At 54.2% G+C, this 17,938-nt stretch overlaps 3 protein-coding genes across 4 annotated transcripts in view; 1 reads left to right on the top strand and 2 right to left on the bottom strand.

Moving 5' to 3' along the window:
• Positions 1-84: 84 nt before the first annotated feature.
• Positions 85-5,830, bottom strand: LOC117654466. Of its 2 annotated transcripts, none has more exons than XM_034401116.1 (13): positions 5,686-5,830; positions 4,895-5,210; positions 4,016-4,323; positions 3,765-3,935; positions 3,268-3,511; positions 3,091-3,198; positions 2,822-3,019; positions 2,393-2,746; positions 2,200-2,316; positions 1,636-1,911; positions 922-1,424; positions 527-669; positions 85-338 (listed from the first exon to the last, which is right to left on the bottom strand). In XM_034401116.1, the coding sequence occupies exons 2-13, from the start codon at positions 5,141-5,143 to the stop codon at positions 184-186; spliced, it is 2,826 nt and encodes a 941-aa protein (XP_034257007.1). In that variant the 5' UTR covers positions 5,144-5,210; positions 5,686-5,830; the 3' UTR covers positions 85-183. The 2 variants fall into 2 exon arrangements, with proteins under 2 accessions (XP_034257007.1, XP_034257008.1); XM_034401117.1 differs by lacking the exon at positions 5,686-5,830 and adding an exon at positions 5,306-5,433.
• Positions 5,831-6,033: 203 nt separating this feature from the next.
• LOC117654468 (GPI transamidase component PIG-T) lies at positions 6,034-9,247 on the top strand. The gene is made up of 10 exons (XM_034401120.1): positions 6,034-6,493; positions 6,736-6,913; positions 6,992-7,226; positions 7,311-7,397; positions 7,498-7,680; positions 7,770-7,971; positions 8,043-8,201; positions 8,316-8,562; positions 8,648-8,809; positions 8,907-9,247. The coding sequence occupies exons 1-10, from the start codon at positions 6,319-6,321 to the stop codon at positions 9,115-9,117; spliced, it is 1,839 nt and encodes a 612-aa protein (XP_034257011.1). The 5' UTR covers positions 6,034-6,318; the 3' UTR covers positions 9,118-9,247.
• A 199-nt stretch (positions 9,248-9,446) lies between these two features.
• Positions 9,447-17,938, bottom strand: part of LOC117654467 (long-chain fatty acid transport protein 4-like) — a 17,568-nt gene continuing 9,076 nt past the window's right edge. The window contains exons 3-13 of the mRNA XM_034401118.1: positions 13,489-13,642; positions 12,739-12,976; positions 12,311-12,569; positions 12,022-12,223; positions 11,749-11,941; positions 11,528-11,671; positions 11,270-11,407; positions 11,108-11,174; positions 10,929-11,019; positions 10,644-10,797; positions 9,447-10,550 (exon numbers count right to left, since the gene is read on the bottom strand). Coding sequence (XP_034257009.1) covers positions 10,393-10,550; positions 10,644-10,797; positions 10,929-11,019; positions 11,108-11,174; positions 11,270-11,407; positions 11,528-11,671; positions 11,749-11,941; positions 12,022-12,223; positions 12,311-12,569; positions 12,739-12,976; positions 13,489-13,642 — 1,798 coding nt within the window. The 3' untranslated portion in view covers positions 9,447-10,392. The remainder of the gene's footprint in view (positions 10,551-10,643; positions 10,798-10,928; positions 11,020-11,107; positions 11,175-11,269; positions 11,408-11,527; positions 11,672-11,748; positions 11,942-12,021; positions 12,224-12,310; positions 12,570-12,738; positions 12,977-13,488; positions 13,643-17,938) is intronic.

The raw sequence follows: 17,938 nt of genomic DNA, 5'->3' as shown, positions 1-17,938 counted from the left end.
AACCTTTGGCAAAGTTCGTGATTTTAGGAGAACAACTCGGCGCCACTGTTTAACCATGGGTTTTAATCGAGTTTAATCCAATGGTGAAGTAGCTAATTTTATTATAAAAATTCGTCGTTTCCTTTTCAGTCCGTTGACACTTTTTGTGGTTTTTTTGGTAAAAACATGAAGTCCTTCATTTCTCTACGTGACGAAGTCGTAGTCCGGGGGCGGCGGGGGCACCGGGGGCGGCTCGGCGGGCGGGGTCACGCCGTCCAGCTCCATGAGCTGCAGCCGCACCTCCATGTCCAGCAGCAGGTCCAGGTCCCTCTTGACGGCCGCGCTCAGGTACTCCTTACCTGCCGGGCAGTCTCGTTGCAGACGGACGGATGGATGGACAGACAGACAGACAGACAGGCCACCCAAGCGCCCAACGAGTCGAGGGTAGGCAGCACCGCCCGCCACGCCGGCCAGCGGGTGTCCTATCGCGGACTCGTAAGGCGCTTGGAGGCGATCTCTCTCGGTGCTGATTCGAATGTAGACTCACCCAGCAGCATGTTCAGGCCGTCCGCCCACGCCTCCAGGGTGGCCACGTCGGGGGCGATGAGGTCCAGCGACCCCGCGTCGCTCTCCTGCGGGTCCAGGACCAGGGACAGCGCCAAGTCCGAGGCGGCGCTCTGCTTGCGGCCCCTGCAGGCCATGGAGCACCAACGTCCCGCTCAAAAAAAGTTTCCACTCGTCGGCCGTCCCACAGTGAGCCAGAAGACCGGCCAAAACTCAAGACGCGTTTTGAGCTCCAGAGTCGCTAAACGGGACTCGAACCGAACGTGTGACCCCCACCAATGGATTGCTCTCCGAGCGAGGAATCCATTGTTCGGGTCACACGCTCGGTTCGAGTCCTGCTTAGCGACTGTGGAGCTCGAAACGCGTCTGGAGTCCGACCTGGTGCCGTAGACGCTGGCGCACTTCCTCCCCGTGACCACGGTGGTGACGGCGGCGAGCTGCACGGCCTGCGGCGTGCCGGTCACGTCGGCCAGGTCGGCGGCGTCCTGGCCACACTCGGCGTGCTGCAGGGCGGCGTCGCGCTGCGCCAGCCACACCCACACGAAGGCCCTCTCGCGCTTGGAGGCGCTGCGGTGCAGGCGGCCCAGGCCCGGGCGCCGGAACTTGGTGCCCGCCCTGAGCGCGGATAGGCGCTGCTGGCGGACGAGCTGCCGCAGCCCGGGCGCGCCGCGCACGCCGTGGTCCCCGAGGCGCCGCTGCCGCAGCTGCTGCACGGCCGGCGAGCTCAGCACCGTGTCCTGCTCCGCCGACAGGCACTCCTTCTCCCAGAGTGCCGCCACCGCCGAGTACGGCAGCTCGCTCAGCCAGCGGTCCATCTGGTCCCAGCTGTTGACCTGCGCGTTGAGCGCCTCGCGGAACTGGCGGCGCACCACTCTCAGCACCTGCGGCAGAACGAGCACGCCGTCACACTGTCGATTCGCCAGAAGACCGGCGCTGGCGGCAAAAACTCTACACGCGTTTTGAGCTCCAAAGTCGCTAAATGGGACTCGAACCGAACGTGTGACCCCACCAATGGATTGCACCCCGAGCCAGCAATCCATTGGTGGGGGTCACACGTTCGGTTCGAGTCAACGCGTCTTCCACTCCACCCACCTTGTCCTGGTCGCGCTGCGTCTTGGCCCGCATCTCCCTGCGCGTCTTGGCCAGCAGGTTGAGACCGCGGCAGAACAGCTCGTGGAAGAAGGGCACCTCCCTGGCGAAGACCAGCGGCTGGTACAGGTGGGCCTTGGCCGCCGTGGCCTTGGCGCGCGTCGCGGTGGCGGTCGTCGGGGTGCTCCAGGCGCCGCCGTCGTCGCACAGGGACAGCTCGGCGCCGAGGAGGCGCACGAGGCGCTCCGCCGTCACGGACAGCGCGCCGTGCAGCGCCTCCTGGAGGACGAGGCGGCCGGTGAGTGCGGGACGCACAGTGGGCCAGAAGACCGCAGGACGTGTTTTGATCTCCAGACTCGCCGAAGGGGACTCGAACTGAACGTGTGACCACCAATGGATTGCTCTCCGAACCAGGAATCCATTGGTAGGGTCACACGCTCGGGTTGAGTCCTGTTTAGCGACTCTGGAGCTCGAAACGCGTCTAGAGTTTTGGCCGCCTGCGTCGGTTTCCTGGCCCTCTGTGCGGCGTGCCGGCCAAGGCCGTGAAGCAGGTGGAACTCTACTCACCTCCTCACCCTCCGCCCGCCGCGCCAGGTCGGGGTGGTGCGAAGACAGGTACTGCAGGCACTCCTCGCCCAGGCCGCTGAGCGTCGGCTTCGGCTCCGGCACGTCGTCGGCGAACTCCTGTAGAAAGACACGCGGTCCTCAAGCTGCTATGGGGGTGGCCGTCGCTAGGAGCAGGCCATGTGATGTTGCGTACCGTCCAGAGGCTTGAGACGCTGTGCTGGCTGATGTCCGAGGCCGTACTCGTGACGCTGGCCAGGCTCGTCGTCGACCCCCTGAAGTTCAAGCTGGTCGTGGAGGCCGTCATCGACGCCGTGCTCGACGCCGTGGTTGGCGCGGCAAGGGCCGCGTGTTCAGCGACCGCCATCGGGCTGCCCGAGAGCATCTTGTACGGGGACTCGTGTTCAGCCACTGCCATCGGGCTGCCCGAGAGCTGCTTGTACGGGGACTCCTCCTCCAGGGAGCGGCGGTCCCGCGCGCCGTCCGCGCCCCTGACGGCGTCCTTGTCCTCCTCCCCGCACCAGCTACGGCTGTGCAGCAGCGAGGCGGCCTGCAACGTGGCCAAGGGTGGCTTCGTGACACAGCTTCAGTGGGGTTTCGTCGGGGTGTTACCAGTGCACTGTACCGAGGTCTTTCGCCGCAAGAGGCGCGGCGGTGGCCTGGGCAGCACGAGGGGGTCCAAGGGCTGCAGTGCCGACGAGGCCCTCGTGGCCATGGCCTTCTTGAGCGGCTGCAGGATGAGCGACTGCAGCTGGGACAGCTGTCGCGCCATGTTGGAGCGCACCGGGCTGCAGAGGATGTTCTGGACGATGATGGTGCACACCTGGATGGAGAGGAAAAGAGGTGTTGCAGCACTCGCCGTACAGGCTAAAACCCTGACATGATCTTACGTACCATCGGCGAGGTGACGGTCTTGGTGACCTGCACCCGGCCCTCGGCGCTGTCGGGCCCCAGGCGGCCCTCCCTCGCCGCCAGGGCGTTCATCAGCTCCAAGGCGGCGGCCTGCGGGACAGCGATTCCAAACATGCCGCGGCACTAGAGGCATCCTAGCTGGGCACGGGGTGGATCTACCTGCACGCCGGGCTTGTTGGAGTCCCACAGCAGCGGCACCAGGTCCACGACGCCGAGCTGCGGCACCGGCGACAGGTTCCAGGCCTTGGCGCTCACGGCGGTCAGCACTCGCAGCGACGACTCCAGCACGTCGGCGTCGACGCCCTGCTCGGCGCGCACCAGCACGCACAGGACCTCCACCAGCTCGGGCAGCGCCGTCTCCCTGCCCGTCAGCGTGCCGTGGCGCACCAAGCAGAGCAGTATCCTGGAGGAGGAGTCTCATTTAGCGACCCTGGAGCTCAAAACGCGTCTGGAGTTTTGGCCGCCTGCAGCGGTCTTCCGGCCCACCGTGCAGTAAGGTCATATGGAAGATAGGTCTGCGCAGCCGAGATGCATGCTGGGAGACCGGGCAAGCCGGCAGGCAGGCTGGCAGGCAGGTAGGCGGTCCTCCGCAGACCTATCTTCCATATGACCTTACCGTGCAGCGGCAGCGTCACATGGAGAACGAACCCGAGTACCTGAGCGTCCACACCTTCTCGCGCGTCCGCAGGCGGTGCGCCTTGCCGGCCAGCAGCACGCCGAGCACCAGGCCGACGGCGCCGGGCCGCGACGCGAACTCCGTCACGAAGGTGGTGTCGCCGGAGAGCTCGGCCAGCTGCAGCAGGGCCCGGGACCACTCCTCGTGCTTCCTGCGGCACCAAAGAAGATGCCATCTCACTCGCACTCACGGGGCGTTGCGTGTGGGTGCGAGAGGGGCAGAGCGACTCACGCGCGCTCCAGCATCCGCGCTATGATGTGGTCGCAGAACACCTCCGGGGCGTAGACCAGGGTGAGCTCCGCGCCGTGCGCGAGCTCGTGCCGGTTCAGCTCCGAGATGTACTTGTGCGAGGCGAACTGGGCCGCCCCCTTGGCCTTGTAGCGCCCCGCCGCGGCGACGACCGTCGTGAGCGCGTAGTGGTCGGGCCTCCAGCGCAGGCCGTGCTCGGCGCAGAGCATCTGGCACACGTCCTGCAGCGGGACGTTCTGGTCCAGCTCCAGCAGCTGCGTCTTGCCCTTCACCGTCACCGACACCTTCACCTGCAGCACACAGTTAGAGTCAGCTGCGGCGCACAGTGGATTTGCCAGAAGACCGGTGGAGGCAGAGTCGCTATGTGGGACTCGAACCGAGCGTGTGACCCCACCAATGGAATGCTCTCCGACCGAGGAACCCATTGATGTGGTCACACGTTCGGTTCGAGTCCTGTTTAGCGACTCTGGAGCTCAAGACGCGTCTAGAGTTTTGGCCGCCCGCGCCTCTCTTCCGGCCCACTGTGGGAGTGGGACGGGGCGATATGCAAGGGCCCAACGCAGGAGCGTTAGTTACGTCACTTCGAAGCCCTCCTCGAAGCCCTGCACGTGATGCCGAACAGGGGTTTCGTCGCTCCATCCCTCCCGCACTTCCACGGAACGCCCATAAGTGCGAGAGAGACAGAGCGACTGGAGCGCCGCTCGCAATGGCACCGCTGGACGTCGTGCCGACCGCTCCAACTCGCTAGTAGCGCTAGGACGGAAGCTTCGGCCTGCTTCGGCCACACCGTGACAGCGGCAGTGTGTCAATTGGATGCCTGCGTGTACAGCCACGGCCATAAGTGGACGACGGAATGCTTACGACGTCCAGGGCGTTGGGCGGCGACGTGGGGGCCCCGGGGGCCCGCACCAGCACGGCGCTCACGTGCGCCGCGCCGTCGGCCTGGTCGTCGGCGTGGTCGTCATCGTCGGCGGCCAGGCGGAGGTCGTGGTCTTCCTCCTCGTCGATGAGCGTGGCCGTCTCGGTCTCGGAGTCCGCCAAGGTGGTGGTGTCGTCGTCGCTGAAGGTCTCGTCGGCGTCCTGGCCGGCGGGGCTGCCGTCGTCCTCCATGCCGGACTTCCCTTGCTTATCGACTTCCGGCGGCGCTGCCGGCAACTGCAGCGACTGCAGCTGGGTCCTGCCAGACCACAGCACAGCGCGGTGTTACGTCACGTCAGGCACCAGCAAGCAAAACAAATAGACTCATGAGCAAACTCCTCGTAGAACGGACACCGGTTTGGCTGTCCCTCTTCCAGCGAGGCTCTGCACGAGTCACCCAGTCACTGGCCACTGCGCCAATCGCGTTTCGAGGCGTGCCAACATGTACCCAGACCCCGGATCCGTATCACCGACGCACTTACTTCCGACTCGGCGCACAGTGGGCCAGAAGACCGGTGGAGGCGGCCAGAACTCCGGACGCGTTTTGAGCTCCAGAGTCGCTGAATGGGACACGAACCGAACGACGTGTGACCCCACCAATGGATTGCTCATTCGGCGAGCAATCCACGTTCGGTTTGAGCCCTGTTAAGAGACTCTGGGGCTCAAAACGCTTCTAGAGTTTTGGCCGCCTCTACCGGTCTTCTGGCCCACTGTGCGCCCTTCCCGGGCCTTACCCGGACTCCTCTGTCGCCGCCAAGCAGTGGGCGACGCACTAGGAGAGCTGCGCCGCGCGGCAGGCCGAAGGCAGGCCCGCTGCCCGCTCCGCCGTGGCTGCCATGGCTGCGGCCGGCAAGGCAAACTACTGCTTGACGCGATGCGATGCCGCGATGCCGCCTAGGCTGCCGCGCTGCCGCGCCCCGCCGATACCACGCGATAGAGCCACGGCCCGCCGCGAGCCAAGTGTGATAATCAGGTGAGGGGACGGGGGAGGAGGGGAGGGGGCGTCGTGGTGGGGCACTGGGTCATGCAGGTGCGACCGCGGCGTCCGCGGCGTCCGCGAGGAGTCGTGCGTGACGACAGCGCCTTCGTCCTGTCCGTCTTGGCCGGCAACTGGATGTCATCACCGCACACTAAATCCTCTCCTTAGCGTGAAATAAAAGGAACGGTTATACATCCGTACGACCGTGATTTCTTCAGAGCTTAGAAATAGAAAGGCCCTATGATTCCGTTGGCCGCGACGCATTGCGAAGTGGTTTGAGCTCGGCGCCCTCTGGACTGCGAATAACCGCCTGTCTGCTTCTATCGTGCGAATAGCGCACTGATGACAGGCCGCCCCGCCCGCCCGTTGCACTTGCACCGGCATCAACATGATTGTTTGGGCTGTTTTCACTTTGATTTTGTCCAGTGTGTCCGCCCTCGGGCAGTCAGGTTTGTACGGCGATGAATTCCACGAAGAACTGGTGCTGAAGCAGCTACCGAGTGGACATGTCTACTCATATTTCCAGTTTACAACGCTGTGGGAAAATGGTGGAGACCAACCTAGTAAGTTGCTCTTGTTATTGATTGTTTATTTTTTATCTACTGCATTTTTTCCTGAGATAGAATGTAAATTTTTTGCTCTTCTCATAGCTCTACTCTCCGCTCATTTATTTTCCTTTTCCATCTATTTACGTTAATGCTCATATTTCTTATCTTGATGATCGCTTGAACATACAACCTATTCTTTGAGTCCATTTTTCTTTAATTTTTTGGTATATTTCTAATTTTGTGTTCCTGTTTGTTAGATCACCATTGTCACCTTTTCCCCCAGTCTTTGTCAGAAGTTCTACATTTGTACAATGTAGACGAGATGCACCTGAGTTTGACGGGTGGATTGTGGCGTCATGAAAACTGGGGGTATCCCGTTGTTAGTGCTCCACCAGGTGCTGAATTGTGGGCTTGGTTTAAAGAGGGTACTCACGAGTAAGTATTTCTGATTTAACCAATGTTTCATGTGCTGTCCTGAAGTCCGGTGTTACTAACATCAATTTGTTTCTTCAGTGTTGATAAAAAATGGACCCTTCTGAGTAATGCTCTTTCTGGCCTCTTCTGTGCATCGCTGAATTTTATAAATCCTCAGCAAAGCCCAAGTCCAAAGTACAGTTTTGCACCATTAGGTGCTTATGGTTCGGCTTCTCAAAACAGATCATTACTAAGGTACTCAACTTTACCTAGGGAAATTGTGTGCACTGAAAACCTAACACCTTTCAAAAAATTATTACCGTGTGACTCAAAGGTAAGAACTCTTTCTGGGCAACATCATTTCATGTTTGTACACTTATTATAAATTGCTAAATACCCCTGTTTTCTCTAATTTCAGAAGGGCCTCTCTTCTCTTCTAAATGCTGGTAACATTCACAATGCAAATTATCATTCTCTTGGGATCCACGTCCGCCCACAATGCAAGGTACACTGTTGTTAAAATTTTTGTTTAAGTACGATAGGGATTTTTATAAAAATGCTGTATTGTTCTACTTGTTGTTCTACCAATGTTGTCTCATTTTCAGGATGAAAACTGTCATGAGACTGTACTTGAACTAAAACAGACAGTCTCTTTGGTTTATGATCTCATAATTTTAGGCCAAGAAAGTCGAGACTGGTCATTTAGAAAGCTCTTTGGTGTTGGTCTTGCTGGTCCTTGTCCATTGGCAAAATCCAGTAAAATATATGTGGATTGTAGCACCAATGCGGTAGGTCTTACAAGGATTTGCTAATAAATGGAGGTATAATTTTCTTTACTCTTCAAATCATTTGATAATGTTTCAACTCATCTTTACAGACCACATTTGATTATAATTTGTCACCCGATCCAACTGAGTTTATAAACAGCAATCGTGGCGGGTACAATACAGTATTTGCAGTTTATGATATCAAGAAAACTCACATCATCAACATGTTCAGCGTATCAGCCACTCACAAAGGCCCCCGAGTTCAGTCTATTATCAGCCCACCTGTCATACATGCCACAAGATACATTGTTGGTGAGTAATCTTGCATATTAAGGTGAGGAAAAAGTTGTTGTCACTAATAATGGGCTCTGATAATTTTCCAGGCTATGGCCAGGAACATGGAGGCATTGTGACCAAGATTCACAACAACCACTGGAAAGAGATTGACATAACATTATTTGAAAATATTCCTTGGTTTTTGCCGACCTATTACCACACCCTCAAAATTACTGCTAACGGTGGTAAACAAGTTTTAAAACCATGTAAGTTACTCTTAAAAAAATTGCTGTTTTACATTTTTATTTGAGCTTCAAGATATGCTTCACCTTTCTATTTTCTATTTCTGCTTTAACTTGAGAGTTCTGAATTTATTTCAGATGCCAAGCATTATCTGCCTGGAAGGGACCGCAGCAGGCCTTACACCTTAGAGTTTTTGGTCACACTGCCACCACGGTCAGTTACAGAGATATACCTGGAGTTTGACTACAGCTTTTTAAAATGGCAAGAGTATCCTCCAGATGCCAACCATGGTTTCTATGTTGGAGCAGCAGCAATTACTACTCTATTGCCGCACACCAAGAATTACACTGGGGTCCCCATCGATGGGTCAACCTTTTCATCAAGGCATGCTATCTGATTTCATGAAATTATCATTGATCATTGTTAGAATGTTTTAGAGAATGTTTCATAACTGTTCTTCTTGTTGCAGTATTAATGCCTCTCGAGACACCTATCCTGTTACACTTCACACGGAAATTTTGCTGGTGACTTTGCCGACACCTGATTTTAGTATGCCATACAATGTAATATGTTTGGCATGCACTGTAGTGGCTTTAGCCTTTGGCCCTCTGCATAATCACACAACGAAGAGGTGAAGCACAAATGCTTACTTTATAAAATCATTACAGAAATACTAGCAAAAGATTTTTAATCTATGGAATAATTTATGTTTTTATTTGTTTTTACAGATTGCAAATGTTGGATCCATCTGAAGAAACTAAGGGAGTCATAGCAAACTTGAGGCAACGACTGAATTCATTTCTTACCCAGTCAACTAAAGCAAAGGAGCAGTCTTCACCTGCTCCATCAGAGGTAATTAAATCACCACAAAAAGAAGAAGCAGCATGTGGTAGTAAAGTCACAAGTCGTAAGAAGGACCGAGCAGCTAAGTCAAGTTGACAAATATTGAATTAGGACTGAACTAAATAGAGTGAGTCTGTGAGGAAAGATATTCTGTGATGTCTTTTGTATTTGAGATAGTTATAATTTGGTATGCTAGTGTAAATACAGTTAAAATTATGCCATCCAAGTCATGTTTTTTGGTGAAGATATAACCAATTTGTTTGTGATATACAGTATTTGTTAAAAATATCCGCTGTATTGACTGATTGTCATATTCTAGCAAGACGATAATTGGGATTATTGTAAGTGCAAGTCCAAAACAAAGTGTTCTAAGTTCATTTTGAAGTTCAGAAGAATAAGGTAATTCAAAATTGAATGACAAGTACTGAAACTAGCCGACATATTTATTTTAAGTGAAAAAATATATACAATAAATATGTTAACATTCAAAACTTTGAGTTCAGAAACTCACACACATTATAAGCAGATGCAGTTCATAATGACCTGCTCAACCTCAAGTTTTCTCTCATTCTAACCACAATTGAGCAAATGTTCATTCCATACTGTATTGGGCAATGACTAACCAACTCTTCACGCTAGAACAATAGTTGAATGAACTTAATGCAAAGGCACAAATTGATAAACATGTTTCTAAAAACAAACATTTTCTTATTTGAAGATCACAGAGAGCTGTACAGAAGCGTACAAAAGATAGCTCAACCAGCACCACTCATTCATCACTTGATTGAATTAACCTACTAATGAGAGCAATCACTTTAGACAAAACAAATAACAAATTAAGTACAAATCTTACATTATTTAATGGAAAACTCAACCCCATTCAAAGAGCTTCAATAACAAATAACTAGCTCTGTAGAGGCTTCCATTACTTATAAAATTCAGATTAAGTACCTATTCCACAAGAAATTGGCTGGAGTTTTAAAATTAAATAACTCCAGCAAATACTCCTGTCCACTTCAATGTCGATTGGATACAGTAGCCCATGTAGAGTACAATGTCTGCATTCCACATAACTACTATTAATTAACAGGAATTAAACTATGTGATGCAGTTTTGTCCATGAGTTACAGGTAGTAGACAGGTGGTCTCTAATGCTGCTTAACAATTCAGTAATACAAAACACCAACTACATCTCAGCGCAAACTTTCTGCAACAGCGCTACAGTTCCTCCTCACTGGTATATTTTCTAGAAACAGTCCATTAAGTCTTTATGTTCACATTTTACATAAAGATTTTCTTTCAATAAAAGAAGATGCAAACTTGAAGTTTTTAATTCATTTTTTGAATCTTATTTGCTTTTTATTTGTTCTTTTAGAATCGAATTTTATTTGTTATGATATCCTGGTAGAGAGATGCTGTTAAGGGAACAAACTTATTTGCAGTTCCATCAAAGAAGTACAGAGCATCCTTAATTTTGGCAGGGTCGTAGGCATCACTTAACAAATCCTTCTTTTGCAGTTTGTAGGTTCCTGAAAACAGACACAACAGGTCGTCATTCAGGGGAAAGACTGTGGGAGTACCTTGCCGAAATTAATTTACTGGTACAGCTTAGGAGATCCTACCTGTCATTGGCAATGATTTCATCGCTCTCAAGAACAGAGGTCTTGCATATACTGGGAGAGACTTGCGCATCCCCTCTGCCAGAGCATCCAAATCCAATTTATTTTCAGAGTCTACAATAGCTGCCATGCCAGCTCTTCCTTCAACATTTGGGATCTAAAAGTAAATATAAATACATACGTGAATCAATAATGAAACTAGAAAATAAATCTGCTGCTATGATATGTCACACAATGGATTGAAAGACATAGTTTGCCACAGCTAACAATCAGAAATCATGCACCTACCTCAACACCATAAACCACTGCATCGCTCATTCCAGCAACATTGCTGATAACTGCTTCCACTTCTGAAGTGGCCACATTTTCTCCTCTCCACCTGAAAGAAAATGAACACCGATAAATTAACCAAAAAGAACCCTAAAATAGAAATAATTTGAAAATGCGGTCCATGGTACCAGACTCACCTGAATGTGTCGCCAGTTCGGTCTTTGAAGTAAAAGTAACCAAATTCATCCATGACTAGAATATCACCTGAAAAAGGAGTGAAAATAGAATGAAAATAAGTATTCTCAAGTTAGTGAAAAACAAAATAAGGAAATGGTTTTTTAAAAATAATAATTTTCTACCTGAATTAAAGGCAGAGTCTCCTTTCACGAAAACGTCCTTGATGACCTTCTTTTCTGAAGCCTTCTTGTCAGCATACCCACTGAATGCACTGTGTGCTTTTTTGGGATTGATTTTACCCACAAACACACCAGTCTGACCTAAATAGAAAGTTAAATAACAATTAAATTATGGCAATTTCAAAATTATACTTGTGCTTTTTAGGGTTGAGCTGAGCCAAGCTGTAAAAATACATGCATGTATGATGACTGTAATAGTACCTGGCTGGCAAACCTGACAAAGTCCATCAGGTCCACGGATAGGTTCACCAGTGTCATCATCAGCACGAACTAGAGATACTGGGTAGACAGCTCCAGCATAACGAGGCACAAAACCGACTGCTCCAACTGTGCTGTCAATGTTGACTGCAAAACAAGTATACTGTTAGTTTAAAGGAAGTGGATAATACATGCACATGACTCAAAGATAAAAACTGACTCACTTATGTTGGAATTACTCTCTGTTGCACCATAAAACTCTCCAACTTCAGCGATGTTGAATCTTTCGCAAAACTGTGTCCAAATAGCTGGCCTCAGTCCGTTTCCGACAACAATGCGAACCTTGTGCTCCTTCTCCGCAGGTTGAGAAGGTACTGTAAGAAGGTACCTGCACATTTCTCCAATATATTGAGCAACCTAAGACAAGAGATAAGATTTAACTCATGTTTACATCTTTCACTTAAGGGATAAAACTTACAAAGACAAATTGTACTCACAGTGCATTTGTATTGGCAACAGTCCTTCCAGAAGTTGGAAGCCGAGAATTTCCTTCGGATGGCAATGGTATTAGCAAAGAGCACTGCTTGGCCGATGCCAAGCATGCCACCAGCTGTATGGTACAGAGGCAAAGGGTCGTAAACAATGTCATCGTCTCTGAAGTTTAGCATGGTGTGAACAGCCACAGCCATGAATTGGAACCTGAACATCAAATTGAACAAACATCACTGTAAACAGAGCTCTCCAAAAGAAAACAAAAAAATAACAATAATGGGAAATTGTAGGTACCTGATGTGATTGATGATAGCAGCCTTGGGCAACCCAGTAGTTCCTGATGTGTAAATGTAAAACAAATGGTCTGTATTCTTAATTTTCGCCATGTCTTCCTTGAGGGAGGTTGCAGGGGTATCCCAGATCTTGACTCTCAGGTCCACTGCCCCAGGGAGCAGTTTTGAGGGCTCCTCCGGCTTGGCGGGGGCATTCTTCGGTGCATCAGCATATTGGAAAATGGGAATGTTGTTCAACTTGGACCGCACTTCCTGCAAGGCTGAATTGAGAGACAAAAGTCAGTAACAGTAAGATTTAAAAATAATCCTTGAAGTTCATGCACGGTTTATTTAGGACAAGTCACTATTCTCCATTGTTAATGAATTAATCAATTGACAAATTGCTCTGAGCCTCAGCGCAAGTGAGCTTCGAGAGGGAATGGGACTGACCGGGAGCGAGCTCGGTGCCCACGATGACGGCCTTGGCGTTGGCGACGGTGATGGAGTGCACCAAGGGGTCCAAGCGGAGGTTGTAGTTGATGAGGGCGGAGGTGGCGCCCAGCTTGGCCAGCCCCATCCACAGGCAGACGTAGTCCGGCCGGGACTCCATGAGGAGCGCCACCGTGTCGCCCTTGCGGATGCCCTGCGACTTCATGAAGTTGCCCAGGCGGTTGCTCAGCTCGTCCACCTGCGCCGGAAAGCTCCGTTGTAAACAAGGCCATCATGTCACAGCGAAATCGAAAGTCACGCGCTTTCAAGGAGCTCAGCTGTTTCGCCCGATGCAGCGGCACGTGCGAAATATGGCAGCCGTTTTTAAAGGCGTCCACAAGGAAACAAGATTCCTGTTCCACTGCGACCCTGAGCAGGTCCCACGGCTTATTTCCTGCCGGTGGTTTTTATAAACGAGAGTCGGACGCGAGGCGCGAATCAAGTGCCAGTGGCGTGGCAGTGGCAGTGGGCTAGAAGACCGGTGGAGGCGACCAAAACTCGAGAAGCGTTTTGAGCTCCAGAGTCGCTAAACAGAACTCGAACCGAGAGTGTGACCCCACCAATGGATTGCTTGTTCGGAGATCAATCTATTGGTGGGGTCACACGTTCGGTTCGAGTCCCATTTAGCGACTCCGGAGCTCAAAACGCGTCTAGAGTTTTGGCCGCCTCCACCGGTCTTCTGGCCCACTGTGTCACGGTTTGGCTCCGCACCTCTTTGAAGGTCCAGGACTGCCCCTCGAACAGGAAGGCGGCCTTCTTGTGGTTCTTCTGCGCCACCGAGGAGAAGATGAGCGGGATGGTGGGCAGCCCCCTCTTCTCCCACAGCCACATGGTCAGGTGCATCCTGACGAACCGAACCAGGGCACTGCAACAGAAGGAGTGTGCGTCAGTAAGGGTGCAGTGCTTCGTCGCTCTGTTTCCCTCGCACCCCGGCCTGGGACGGCGAGAGCGCCTGGCAGGTAGGCAGTCCTGTTGAGCAGCCGTGTGCGCAGGCGACCCGGTTGCCTACCTCGCAGGCGGCACTCCGAGAGTCGTCTTCGTCGCTCTGTCTCTCTCGCACTCACCGGGCGTCCGTCGTGGGTGCGAGGGAGACAGCGACGAAACGGCCCCTGGGCAAGCCTGGCTTTACAGTGCAGGCAAGTCTCAAGGCAAGATTCGGAAAACAACTTTAAAGCAACACAAAATTCATGAAAATAGATTGACGTTAAATGGCGTCCAAACGGGCCCGTCCCTTTATGACGTCATTGACGGGCGTCCCCCGACCGACCACTGTAGAAAATCTCAGCCTATTCATCTAAGGGACCGTGATTAAGCGCGCTGCCGCGCTGCCGATCTCTAAGCCCGCGTGCCGCGACATAGAAGAGGCAAGGGCGGAGGGCAGCAGAGATTACGCCGTCACCTTTGCAGCGCACCGCTCTCTCTCGCTCCCTCACGGGCCGCCCCACGTGCGCGAGAGAGACGCCCCACTCGAAATCAGTCTGCACAAGTTCGGCGCCCCAGATGAGAGAGAGCGAGCAGCTCAGAGATAACCGCATCCTGGCGCGGCAAAACATGCGGCGCCCCGTCTCTCTCGCGCCCTTGGGCCCGTGGGGCATCCCGAGTGGGTGCGAGAGAGACAGGGCGGCAAACGCTTTGCGGAATCAGTCTGCTGCTGCCATGCGAAGCCACGCCAAGCCTCGCCCTCGCCTCGCCGCAGCCGGGAGCACTGCACTCCACGTCGAGTGGGCGCCGAGTCCGTGCGGCTGCTCCCCACAGTGGCTTTGCCAGGAGTCCGGCACGCGGCCGAAACTCTAGACGCGTTTTGAGCTCCAGAGTCGCTAAATGGGACTCGAACCCAATCCATTGGTTGGGTCACACGTTCGGTTCGAGTCCCATTTAGCGACTCTGGAGCTCAACGCCCCGGTCTTCTGGCGAATCCACTGTGCGGCGCAACACCCTTTAATTTGGACCCTTCTGGCACCACCACCCCGTCATTTCCAAACAGAGCAGGTCTCTCTCGCTCCCTTTGACCCTGGCTAGCCACTGGCTCCCTGGCGCTGCACGCGGTGACTTGAACGCCAGGCCCCGACTGAATCCCTTCAGCGTTCCTCCGCTGTCTCTCTCGCACGCATGCGGAGGTCCCCACGGGTGCGAGAGAGCACTGCCAAAAGCGCGGAGACCTGCGTGGAGAACTAGAACGTGCGGAGTTTACAGTGTCCACAGTTCCCGTGCGGCGCAGCACACCTCACAGAGCCCCTGGCGATCTCATTGGCACGGCGGATCGCGGACTCACGCTTCAAGTGCGGAGACTGCGAACTCTGCACTCCTAGGGGCCGAGGCTGCACATTCCGCACCTCCGCGTTCAAGTGGTTTCACAGTGGGGCGACGCGGCGATAGGCCGAATCCACGCGCAGTGCGCCGCCGAAAGCTTCGATGCGATCTTCCCTTCGGCCTCCGGCGAGGAGGCGGCGTCCTGGCGGCGCCCTGGCGGCGTCGCGCGACAGCCTTGGACTTTGGCCGCGACGCCAAGCAGGCAGCGCTCCTGGCTGTCCTCGCGCGGCGGCAGGACTCTCCAGGACCCGCCGCCAACACGCGAGGCTGCCGGCCGCACAGTGGATTTGCCAGAAGACCGGTGGAGGCGGCCAAACCCCGGACGCGTTTTGAGCTCCAGAGTCGCTAAACAGGACTCGAACCGAACGTGTGACCCCATCAATCGATTGCTCTCCAAACGACGAATCCATTGGTGGGGTCCCACGTTCGGTTCGAGTCCTGTTTAGCAACTCTGGAGCTCAAAACGCGCCCAGAGTTTCGACCACGTGGAGGTACCTCCACCGGTCTTCTGGCACACTGTGCGGCCAGCCGGCGGACTCCAGCCAGGACCGGCCAGGACCCCGACAACACGCCGCCGGGATGCACCTCGCTCTCTCTCTCTCTCGCACTCATGGGGAGTCCCGTGCGGGTGCGAGAGAGACAAAGCGACAAAGCGCCGCTCGGGTGGGTGGGTGTCAAAACGGCACTGCGTCAACACCATCGGTCCCAAGGACGCACGGTGTGCGGGGAAGCCGGGGAAGCGCCCTGTCGAGCCTGTCCATCAACCTGGGCGGAGCGGCAGCGGCGGCACGTTGCAATCTGTTTGCCGCGCGTTGCCTAGGCGATATCGCAACGCGGCAACGCCAAACGTGACACTAGCGCCAAACGACGGGCCGATAAGACGAGCAGGCAGACAGACAGACAGACAGACAGACAGACAGACAGACAGACAGACAGACAGACAGACAGACGAGCAGACAGACAGCAGACAGACAGACAAGCAGACAGACAGACGTGCACAAGGGACGGTCCCCGTGACGCGTAGCCCATTCAAGGCAAAGTGCGGCGTGTGAGAACTTGACCGGAATATAGTCGGATCGAGTCCCGGCAGGTACACTGTACAAGTGTACACCGTCAAGCCCAGGCCGGGCCTGAGGCCGGGGCTGCCCAGGCAGTAGGCCCGCCAGTCAGGAGGAGCGTTTTGCAAGAGGCGGTGCGGCGGCACCAGCCAGCCCCGCCGGCCACGCCCAGGGCCCAGACTTGGACTATGAGACGAGGCGGGGAAACAGAAGCAAAAGAAAGGCTTCGCCGCGTGCCCGCTGACGGCAACATTTTTGAATAAAAGAAATTGGACGTGGACTTGTAGAGCGAGCGCACAGTAGGCCAGAAGACCGGTGGAGGCGGCCAAAATTCAAGACGCGCTTTGAGCTCCAGAGTCGCTTAATGGGACTGGAACTGAACGTTGACCCCACCAATGGATTCCTCGTTAGGAGAGCAATCCATTGGTGGGGTCACACGCTCGGTTCGAGTCCTGCTCAGCGACTCTGGAGCTCAAAACGCGTCTGGAGTTTTATCGGCCTCCGCCGGTCTTCTGGCAAATCCACTGTGCGGTGGCGAGCCGCAAGGCGCAAGCAGCCCTTCGGTCCAGCCGGGCCGGGCCGCGCACCACGCGCCTCGCGACAGATGACTCCGCACGTCGCTCTCGTCGCGCTGTCTCTCTCGCACTCGCGGAACGAAGCCGGAGAGGTGCGAGAGAGACGAGAGGCTCGATACCAGGCGGAATCAGTCCCCGACAAGATAAGGCGAGAGCCGCGTGAAGAGTGGCAGGAATTTCGGCACCTCATCGACTACCGCCACTGTGAGTGCGCACTGCTGGCAAGTAGGTTCAAAAGTACCACGCCAGAATAAAATTAAGTGTAACCTCGCAACTGAGCAGGCACGGTCCACCTAGGAAGGGGTGATTTTCGCCAACTTTCAGACGCAAGGCAGAGCTTGTGCCTACCTTCCAGGCGCCCTAGTACCCAAGCGATGCCAACATCAACGCGTCTGGTAAAACGAAAAGCCCTTGCAGTGTCAGGGTCTTTAGCGAGGTCTGCAAGGGGTTGTCACCCTCTCTGCCCGCACTGTTTGCACTGGCTTGCCAAGGCCGACGGCTGCGGCAGATAAGCAGGTACAGTTTATCACGTCAAGGGTAAAAGTGTGAGTAGAAAGGGAGGGTGCACAGTGGGCCAGAAGACCGGTGGAGGCGGCCAAAATTCTAGACGCGTTTTGAGCTCCAGAGTCGCTCAATGGGACGCGAACTGAACGCGTGACTCCACCAATGGATTGCTTTTCGAACGAGGAATCCATTGGTGGGGTCACACGCTCGGTTCGAGTCCTGCTTAGCGACTCTGGAGCTGAAAACGCGTCTAGAGCTTTGGCCGCCCCCGCCGGTCTTCTGACCCACTGTGCGCCCGATTCCGAAGGTACGGTTCGTGACTCCGTCTCTGTCGCACTCATGGGGCGTTCCGTAGGCCCGTGGAGGAGCGAGAGAGAGACAGAGCTACAGTCCCGAGGGAGAGCGCCGCAGCTACACCGCACGCGTGGGAACTCTCGGTCTCCATTGGCCAATTACCACAAGTCGCAAAAAAATGCCAGCGACTCCAGACACGCGCGAGGTCCCACCACAACACTCAAACGGTCACGGGGCGCCATGGGGTGGCTCAGAGTGCACTGCCTCTGCAGCAGGCTCGTTCCGTCTCCCTCGCACTCATGGGGCAGCCGGCGGGGTGCGAGAGAGACAGAGCGAGTCAGTCTGCAGACAGAGATAGGGCGGTGTCGTCGCACGGCGTGTTTTGGAAACGTACGGCATCGTTATGATACAACGATGCAA

This window comes from Thrips palmi, unplaced genomic scaffold, assembly GCF_012932325.1.
Source record: "Thrips palmi isolate BJ-2018 unplaced genomic scaffold, TpBJ-2018v1 HiC_scaffold_10, whole genome shotgun sequence".
In the NCBI taxonomy this organism is placed as follows: domain Eukaryota; kingdom Metazoa; phylum Arthropoda; class Insecta; order Thysanoptera; family Thripidae; genus Thrips; species Thrips palmi.
This window is presented reverse-complemented; position numbering and strand designations above follow the sequence as displayed.